Here is a 10,411-nt window from a genome sequence, read left to right on the forward strand (position 1 = left end):
CCGCTCCGCCCAGCTCAAAGGCGCGGCAGCGAGCGTGTGACAAAAGGAACCACAACTTATAACGCCACCAAACAGAGGGCAGCAGTGTAAATCACAGATAGCCTGTCACCAGCAGGAAGATCGCTATCACATCTCCAATATCCCTGGCTCCTTCACAAACATAACAGGCAAACCCACGAGCCACCGCATCGGTCACATGGGGCAAATCAGCGACATAAACCAAGCTCGTCCTTGGTCTGACTTGAGCCGCCGGAGGCACACACCCATACGAATTACGACATCCCGGCCAGCGAGTGCCCCACGGGCAGAAGCCGCCGAGTCGTGCATAAAAAAACGACGGCAGCGTCACTCCACCACACGCCATAGAGCTGGCCATCCTGCGACTTGTCTTACTAACAAAGTGGGCAGCCATCGTGACGAACCGCTCTGCTGTGTTAGAAGACCGCATCGGGACGCCCCAATCGGCTTCCCAACAACGAAAATTCCTATGCCCTCCGCCAGTCGTGCTCAGTTCAAACTTTCGCTCCCCTCGGGTTGCTTCCAGCAGTCCCCGTGGTCAAGACGATCAGTTCTACGAGCGAAGTTTATCGGCCTTAGGCCCGAGCACCACGGTTAGTGACTGTACGACATGGCCATGAACTGTCTCCAGTTGGCAGCAGACGATATTACCTAGGGCGGGGGCACACGGCCGTGTCTCTGCCTAGTATGCCAGAAAAGTGATCTCATCGTGGTTCCGATTAACGAAAGAACCTGCGGCAAAATCTCCGCCCACCCGTGATTACGTTCCCGGCGGCGTGTTCCCGTGTAGACATCACGTCACCAGACTCCTCTTGGTGTGTACTTTCAAGCCGACACCAGCCCACGTGAACCGTCCCAACACATCGCGATACGTGCCTCTGCCCTTCTGAGCCTCCCCGCCAACAGCACACCGTCCAGACAGCAGCTCTGACCGGTCCTGGCCACCACCGCGCCAACAGTCCACCGTCCTCCCCTACCGACCGCCCCCCCCCCCCCCCCTCCCCCAGCTCCAACACAGTCCGCACGTCAGCAGTGTATTGATGCACAGAACGAGGGGCGGCGGTGCGAGCCCTGCCACGGCCGGGTCCGGACGGCGTCACGCGCCCGGGGCCCGGCACCCGGGCCCGCCGGCTAGCCTACAGCACGCCGTACTTCTCCTCCGAGGGCCGCGACGCCTCGGGCTTCTCGGCCGCGTAGCGCTCGTGCAGCTCCTTGCAGTCCTCCTCCGTGATGCGCTCCCAGCCGGTCTCCTTCATGTGGAACACTGCCGGAGCGGACAGGTGGGGCTCAGGCCACGCATGTGGGCCGGGGCAGGTCACCGAAATAGCGCAGGTCAGAGCAGGCGAACTGGGTGCGTGAGGTCACGGGTGCAGAGCAATTCAGGTCTCCACGGAACGTGGGCCAATGCAGGGTACATCGCAAGGCAGGTCAACACAGATAATCGGTCGAGTCACTACAAACAACGCTGTAGCCACACAGCGTGTGATTTGGCATCCATCGTGCCAAATCACACGCACAGAACATGTGGCGTTTCAGGTAAAGAGCGGCAGCGGGGCTGACGGCCAGAAGAACATAACTGCGAGACAAATCGGATGCCCCACAAACCCACAGTTGGAAGGCCAGCAAGGTCGTAAATAACATGACACGTAGTTCAATAGAACCAAGACGTATCCCAAAGAACACATGGGACGTGAAACGATGCAATAGATTCCATCGGATCACTTTATCACGTGCCAACCGCAACAAGTGACCCACATTCCCTGTAAGACTGTGACACGACGAGGCCATCCATCGCCGATCTGCGCCGCGCTGGGGGGGGGGGGGGGGTCGCAGCCAACTGCCCCCCCCCCCCCCCTCTCCCCGGGCGAACTGTCGAGCACGGACTGGCGGCCGGACGGCGTCAGTGCGACCGCTGCCCACGCGATACACGGCCCCGGACGGCGTCAGTGCAGCCGCTGCCCACGTGATACACGGCCCCGGACGGCGTCAGTGCAGCCGCTGCCCACGTGATACACGGCCCCGGACGGCGTCAGTGCGACCGCTGCCCACGTGACACACGGCCCCGGACGGCGCCGGTACGGCCACTGCCCACGTGATACACGGTCCGGACGGCGCCGGTGCGGCCGCTGCCCACGTGACACACGGGCCCGGACGGCGCCGGTGCGACCGCTGCCCACGTGATACACGGCCCCGGACAGCGCGGGGCACTCCTATTATGCCAGTGGCCTGGACATGCTCATGCCGCTCATCTCGAGCTGGGATCGGTGGCGGCTCAACACGTCACGGCAGTGCACTCGGACAACGGCCGCCACCGAACGACAGACCGCGGTCATCACAGCTACCTAGATGCCGCGGGGCTGAGGGTACCCAGGAAAAATCATTGCGCTGGGCGGCACCCGACAAAGTCGCGACCAGCGACAGCAGTCACTGTTACCGTCACCATGCTCCCTTTGAAGCCCAATAAGCGTGGTAAAACGTGATTCCAGGACAGCAGACAAAAACAAAGGCAAAAAGGAAAGAAAGGGACTACTGACGAGATCCATGCAATGAATATAAATTGTACAGGTAAAATATAAAACCCACAAAATGTGTTATTAATAAGATAAACCTTCCAACATCCACATGGGATGATGATGGACTTCAACATGAGTCCCTCTGGATGTGCCACTACACATACTCTTTACATGACATTCCTAGTTTGAAGCTGTGCAATGCCGGCACAGAACTCCCAAAAGCACACAGATCTGCGACACCAGTCAACCAAAAGGCAGCACAAGACTTCTCTCCAGTAACATCCAGACGACCCATTCTTTTTCACCACAGACCCGTTAAGCTCACCACTCGGACGCGCACTCTCACCCCGGACCAGACCAGACCCCCCTCTCACAGATCAGAGCCAACCGGACCACCCATCTCCCGAGACAGATCAAACCGGACCACACCGGATCACACCGGACCCCCACCGGACCGTTCCACAGCCCATGCCGTGCGTCGGCGGCAGCCTCGCTCGAGCCCCACCTCGGACGATGCCTCCGGAGGCGGCGTCGCGGAAGGTGGCGTGGTAGATGGCGCGCCGGCCCAGGTCGTACGCCTCCTCGTCGGTCAGGTCGGGCCGGTAGCCGGCGTCCAGCACGCCGTACGCGAACAGCGACCCGGAGCCGACCGAGAACAGGTGGCCGGGCGTGCGCGTGCCGTCCGTGTCCACGTAGTACAGGCCCGGCCCCTGCCGTCCGAACACGGTGAATGCGGAGGTATGAACAGTGTTGGACAAACTTGGCGATATTGCCGAGGATTCACCAGCCGAAGGTCATACAACTGATGTGTAAATGGGTATCACGAGCGCCACATCACATATCAAACACCACGCAAAGACCGCGTGATCACGTACGGATCTCGTACCATGTCACACAGGGCTATGGGCCAGCCGATCACATACAGATCTTGCACCATGTCACACAGGGCTATGGGCCAGCCGATCACATACAGATCTTGTACCATGTCACACAGGGCTATGGGCCAGCCGATCACATACAGATCTCGTGCCATGTCACACAAGGCTATGAGCCAGCTGATCACATACAGATCTCTGCCATGTCACACAGGGCTACAAGCCAGCTTGTCAGGCCATCACACTGAGTGCTTCAAAGAAAATTAATCACATTCGGCCGCAGCGTCCAAAAACAACCATCACGACCACCACCTCCGCTCCAACGCCCCTCACCACCGCCCCACGTCTCCAAATCCTCTCCTCACTTACCCGCTTGTCCCAGCCGACGATCATCACGCCCATGGACAGTCCCATGCCCTTGTAGTTGTAGACCATGTTGGCGAGCAGCTTGGAGGCGGCCGCCACGCTGATCCGTTCCCGGTTGCGCAGCTCGTAGATGCGGCACTGCTTGGCCAGCACGCGCTCCCAGTAGGTGCAGTCGGCGGCGCCGCCGGCCATTGTGCCCAGCAGGTACTCATTGATCGGGATGATCTTGCGCACCTCTTGCGAGGCTGGCGGCGCGGGCGGGGATGTCAGCAGGGACAGCCTCGGGCTAGGCAGGCGACACATGCGCACCCACACAGGGTCGCGAGGAACATTGGATTAAACGGTTTTCGACCAAGGCGTGAAGACTTCATAACCTAAGCAGCTCCATGCACTGATCAACTGCTATAAAAGCATCCCGCCTCCCCAATTAGAGCAGCAACCACGCTCGCTGGCTTTCCATATCGAGCAGCTGCGTACATTGACTGGTGGCAAAAGCTACACAAGAGTTCAGAATGACAAAGGGAGCAGCAGATTATTTGCTGAACTTGCTGGACAATATACCCCATGGCAATGATGCAACTCCAACACTGAGCTCTAACACTTTTAAAAAGAGCTTCAACAAATTTCAAGCATTTAGAGCAGTTACACCATATTTGTATGCCTAACCATAAACAGCAGAAAATTGATTTATCATGCAGACAATCTATTCAACACTGTTAAGTAAGCCTCTGATCTGTCCAGATTACTTATGTGATATGAGATGAGTCACCACATAGGATGACAGTAGTGCAGTGCTTAAGATTTGTGCCTCGGGAACCTGCTGCACAGGGTTCCAGTTCCCTGCAGTGTCTGCTCTTCCTGCCAGGGTGAGAGACAGGCAACACCAATTGCTTCAGCAACTGAGCACATTGTAAAGCCACAATGACAACAACAGAAGTCACATTGCACTATACACTTACCAATGTAGTTTCCTCCGGTGGCTCGTGAGTCAGCACACACAATGACACCTCCATTGTACTTGAATGCTAGTGTAGTGGTGCCATGGGCAAAGTGGATTTTCATTTCCTTGCCATTCTCATCAGTCATGAAATTTTGAAGTCCCTGTTGACGAAGGAATAACACACATGGATCATCCAACCACTTAAGAGAAGTACATATATTAACAGGATGATGTCATGCCAATGGGAGAGGCAGATTTAACAGCAATAGCAAGGTCACAAGCCTCACTTGTACAAACAGAAAATTTCCAGCGTGAGTAATCTAGCCATTACCCATTTTGGTACTCAATACATACAACTACAGATTGCGAGCTCATGCCATCATCAGTTCCAGGAACCACAAGTCTCCACAAAAAGCATGACACATGTTGTTAGTAACCTCCACACAAACTGTTGGATCAGACAGGCTTTCCTGCCACACCACATGACCATGACTTTGTCTCCCTTTTAAACTGACAAGGAAAGTACAGCTTTCAAGTTGTAAAAATTCTGCAGAATATGGGTCAAAATTTGGGCCAGATCATGGTAGCTTGATACAATGAAGAATGCCTCAACTCGAAGAGAAAATGGACCACCTTACCCTACTCACAAAAATGAAGGTTGACATGCACATACTGTCACAGATTCCTGCCAGATCATTATTTAGCTTTTGTTATCCCAGGTTCACACAATCAAAATTAAACCTTGAAAACACTCATCAGAAAAACATGCAAATAACTTTCCCATGCCTGTTCTGTACTCAAAAGTATATTTTATATCAGCAACACTAGCAATCCCATGGAATTATCATCTTAGAAACATGCATGCCAAGCCATTCTTGCTGGCCAGGACACACCAAAACTTGAAGAGCACCACATAAGATTGGCAGAATGCAGCACTCTTCCTTGGCAAATGGAAGCCCATTCCCCTACTTCAGAGCATGCCAATTCTTCATCTATGCCATGATGGCTAACACCAATCCTAACTTGGCCATGAGACAAAGTGTGTTCAATTATAATTAAGTCACCACTGCTGACATAGCAATGCCTAAGAATGATTTGTGCCCTGATGCCAGTCTCAAATCCCAAGCAAATAGACAAGCTTTAATGGCATGTTGAGTGTGATTAACAAAGTCTTTTGCCACAAAATTCATAAATAACTGTTCATTCAAATACAGTTCAGCTGTACAATTCCTGCATGCTTTATGTCTCCAGTTGGCCAAAGCAGCTGATTCTATCCCTACCCATGTTTAGAATTAAAGGTAATGGTTATGAGTGCATATCTATGACAGCACAAGTTGCTACATCAGTGGGCTGCGCTTCTGCCATAACTCAATACACTATGCCCTGATCAAGATTTACATCAAATCCAAGTACATAAACATTCAAAATGTGGTAAGCCAGTTGAAAACTTCAGTACACCAAGACATTATTAATGATGCTAAACTTTCACAAGTCATGATGAACAGTATGCCTAGCCATCCGCTGCCCGAGCATAGGAACCCACTGCCCTACAACTCATTCAAGATCATTACTGGAAGTAAATCACAGACCCCAAAATTCACAAGAAGATTCAGATAATGCAATTTTTGAATTTGAATCAAAGTTTCGCCCCGCTAAATTTAGCTCTAAAAGGAAACTATCCTGAACAACGTGCAAGCCGAGGCATACCTGACGCATACTTCATCGCATCATATTCCCATACGTACATTGATCCGGGGGATTTGTAGGCTGCAATGATTATCAAAGATCGATGAAACAGTTTTCAATTCTTCTAAAGTGTCGTCTTCAACACCACCTAGCTTGCGGTGGGCTTTAACCGGCACCCCACACACGGCCTGCAGCGCCATGATTACACGGCTTGCTGATGACTTGCCGGTATCGAAACACGGATCTCAAATGGTCAAAGCGAATGTTTCAACAACAGCGAAAGCGGCCTGTCTGGGGAGATAGGCACCGAGACATTTTCAGAAAAGCTTCCAACTTGTTAGCCACCGCAACCAGCGCGGCCACAACCGACGGGTGGTGATATAAACACGAAATTTGCATTGCGTTTACATGCACAATTTCTATCCCAAGTGCTTACTAGAGGATTTTGCGTTGACCATGTGCTACACATTACTGTGACTACATCCAAGCTCGAGCTTTGAAAACTGAATGTTGCAAAACATCTTCGAGGTTTAACACATTTATATAGAAGCCAGGACACCCAGGAAAGCGTAGAAGCAGGGGGGGGGGGGGAGAGGCAGGGGTTATGACCTCCCCTTTTTAAGGTGGGGGCCAGCAGTGTTAGTTTCCCCCACTTTTCAGATTAAGGTTGTGTTCAGCTGACTTTTGCACTACATTAAACATGCATGCCGATTTACATATTTCACCAGCCATCCTCCGCAAGATGCGTCATCTTTTTCGTTTGCTCCTTGACCACCGCTTGGCATCACAGCCGGAAGTCCACCGCACGGCCTATGAAGACTGCGACGCCGGGCGTCGATGATCTTGTCGCTATGACTTGTGAACGCACATGTTCAAAACCATATCACGTATATTTTTTGACCGTAATAAATTCTGAATGAATCCTGAACATTTTAGGATGAACATGGATTAGCCACGTTGATAAAATATGGGACCCCTTTTATCTGCGATCTACGTTCAGGGGGTCCTCAATATCTCTGAAGAGCACAGAGAAACGTGGAACTGGAGTATAGGTGACAATTATCGAACCACCTGCGGCTGATCAGGGGTGATGTTGCGTCAATGAGCGCTCCTGTGCTGATCCAGGGCCAGCTGCGCGGGCCAGAAGGCCTTCCGTGTCAGGGAGGGAAACAATGCGATATGATATATCCTTCTCAAGGCCTCCAGATGGTCAGGAGATCCTGCTCCGTGTCGCCAGAATGGCAGCCAGAGGACACTTCGCGATGGGATGGAACTGCCCCTCAGCCCTTGACCGGAAACGATCATGTGCCGCTGGTGTTCTACTCAAGGGGCTCCTTGCCCGGGAAGAAACAAGGGGTCAGAGTACTGTCGAATAGAATGGGGGGTCTCATTATTGTTGAACAGAGTGGGTCAAACTGAGCTTAAAAAACGAGCAAGGCCATCCCATGCTTGCCTGAGGACGTTCAGTTTTCATAATGGATTAGTGAAACAAATTACATCAAACGGTTTGAATATACCCGCCTGCAACCTCGAGAGCGAGGACAACGTTGGTCTGGGCCGCAGTTTTCATGAAACCGAACGGCGTTGGCCACTGCAAGTGCCACCAGACGGCGGGCGCGGTGTAAACTTGTCTTCTGGACATGTTAACAGTCACAGAAACACGAAAAATAGAGATTCTTCCTTTACTCTTACAGTTGCACCGCCAGATTCCAGCACCACTTCGCGGTGCTTTAAGCGTCAGTACGTTCTTATCATTAGTCTAAAAATCGCACAGTGAAATATGCACCCAGACTCCCTTCTAAATGTAAGATGTGATGTCATAAAACTTCCAAATGTGTTTCTTTCAGAGCGTGATCATTTTCGCCCACCCGTTGGCCACAGCTCAGTTTTAGCCGCTGGGCTGACGCCGCGCGGCCTATGGAGACTGCAACGCCCGGAGTCGAGGTTTTTGTTTTTAAGATTTTCGAGTGCTCATGCTCAAAAGTACGTCACAAAACTTGTATTTCTATTCTATTTCAGTGCTGAAAGGTAACTATTTCAGAACCCTCATCATCTTCGCCCACCGGTGAGCCAAGGCTAAAAGCTAACCACCGAGCTAATTCAACGCGGACTATGGAGACTGCAACGCCTGGTGTCGATTTTTTGACAACGCCGAGGTTTTTTTGCTAAGATTTGCGAGCAAGATGTTAGAAAATCACGCTACATAAATTGTATCACTAATCGATTCTGACTTAATGGTTAAAATTTCCAGAACAACGCGGCTTAGCCATGTTAATACATGAAGTTGACCCCTCGATCTGCAGTCAAATTTTCATCTTCAAATTGGGATCAAACATGTCGATCTAATTCACCTTAGCCTTGTCCTCAATGCCTGTAGAACCCAGATAAAAGATTCTGACAAAAATTCTGAATTCTATCGGTTTAGAAAAAGTCCATTAATCCATCGTAAATTAAGGGTGCTAGTGATATATTTATTCCATGCGGTCGTTCAAAGCCTAATTTCTGCATTTTATTGACTTCAGAATATTAACAGAATTGATTTCACTGTAGCTTCTGGTTTCTGTTCCCGTTCGAAGGCAAAAATAGCAATAAAACAGAGAAAACCTTGTCCCTTGTAAACAAGCAAGCTGTATGCGGGGATTTTTTTTTTGGGGGGGGGGGTCAACATAAGAGGGGCTTTTGTCCGCCCTGTGTTCCCTGTGTTGGCAAGGCTCTGGCTACGTCCCTGCCCACACATAAAAGCAGATCAAGTCGTCTACCTTGAATTATGGACAAGAGAATGTCCGTTGGGCCAATTCGTACCTAAGGCAGGCAGCTTCCCGGAGGCTATTTTTCTGCAGTGGTTTGGTGTAAGGGAGGACCGACCATTCGGAAAAAAAGCTACTGTTGCAGGTGTTCAATATATGCTTCACGCGCCGATCAGTAGTAATGCTGATTCAGAAATATGCAGCAAGGCAGCCATACGATCAGTTCAGTCAGTCACGCGGTAGACAGCCGGACCAGGGCAGTGGCCGCCAACGACGCACGGGAGCATGGCCCCAAATGAGGAACAACAGACGGGCCTTTGTTGTGTGGCTTGGTTTGTAAAAGAGAATCTCCAGTCTTATGGCTTTTGTCACATTGTTTTTGGCAATTTCAAGCTTCCGAATTGGTGTCCGCCTAAAATGTGGCGCCAAGTCTCTTGAGAAACAGCCAGCGAAATAAAGACGCATGAAAAATTATCGCACTGTGAGCCATCAACTCACGTTCAAAATTCTCCCCAGCCTATATCCAGGCCGTATTTTTGCATCTATCTTGTGGAGGCAGATGCCGCTTCAATGGCCCAAAATGCCTGCCCGCCCGTGGAATTTCGCCTCTCCAGGAAAGACAATGTTAAAATGGACGAATAATCTTGGGGAGCTGAATACGCTTATTTGACGAATGACATAGATGAATCGAATAGGCAAGATTGTGCGCCAGTGAGAAACAGCTCTAGATGCATATCTAGCATAGCAGCCATGACATTTGAAAAAGAGCGGTAACAATATTTATTTCTACACCCCCCCCCCCCCCCCCCGGTTATTGGGCTTGCGTTGCAGAAAAAGTTCATGAAGTGCACCCTGAGCTTGGCCTCTCTTTTTTGAAACGTTCTTACGCCTATGCAGGAAATTATACATATACATGCTCATCTGAATATATATACATGTATGCATATATATATATATATATATATATATATATATATATATATAACATATAGCTGAAATGTGCAAACACCCCATGAAAACGTGCGCCTACAAAGGCAATATCTCCGACAATTACCGAGCTATGATTACTTTAAGTCAAAATGTTGAATCCAGAATATTTTTCATGCTATACAAATTTTAAACGCTGTTGTAAATTAAAATCTGAATTTCCATGAACTGAATGTATGTGACAAAAATTGCCTGGCTCTCTGGGTGCACTGAGCCCAGAGGACGCTGCCAGTATGTATGCCAGTATGCTCTGGTGCATTTCGAAGTACAGTCTTTTGC

The 10,411-nt window shown here is 50.5% G+C and overlaps 1 protein-coding gene across 1 annotated transcript; it reads right to left on the bottom strand.

Annotated features, from left to right (window-relative positions):
- Positions 1-1,039: 1,039 nt before the first annotated feature.
- Positions 1,040-6,653, bottom strand: Prosbeta5 (Proteasome beta5 subunit). Its single transcript, XM_037212385.1, has 5 exons — positions 6,458-6,653; positions 4,732-4,873; positions 3,776-4,017; positions 3,037-3,241; positions 1,040-1,282 (listed from the first exon to the last, which is right to left on the bottom strand). The coding sequence occupies exons 1-5, from the start codon at positions 6,596-6,598 to the stop codon at positions 1,155-1,157; spliced, it is 858 nt and encodes a 285-aa protein (XP_037068280.1). The 5' UTR covers positions 6,599-6,653; the 3' UTR covers positions 1,040-1,154.
- Positions 6,654-10,411: the final 3,758 nt, after the last annotated feature.

Source organism: Pollicipes pollicipes, unplaced genomic scaffold (assembly GCF_011947565.3).
Source record: "Pollicipes pollicipes isolate AB1234 unplaced genomic scaffold, Ppol_2.1 Scaffold_3087;HRSCAF=3621_pilon_pilon_pilon, whole genome shotgun sequence".
Classification (NCBI taxonomy): domain Eukaryota; kingdom Metazoa; phylum Arthropoda; class Thecostraca; order Pollicipedomorpha; family Pollicipedidae; genus Pollicipes; species Pollicipes pollicipes.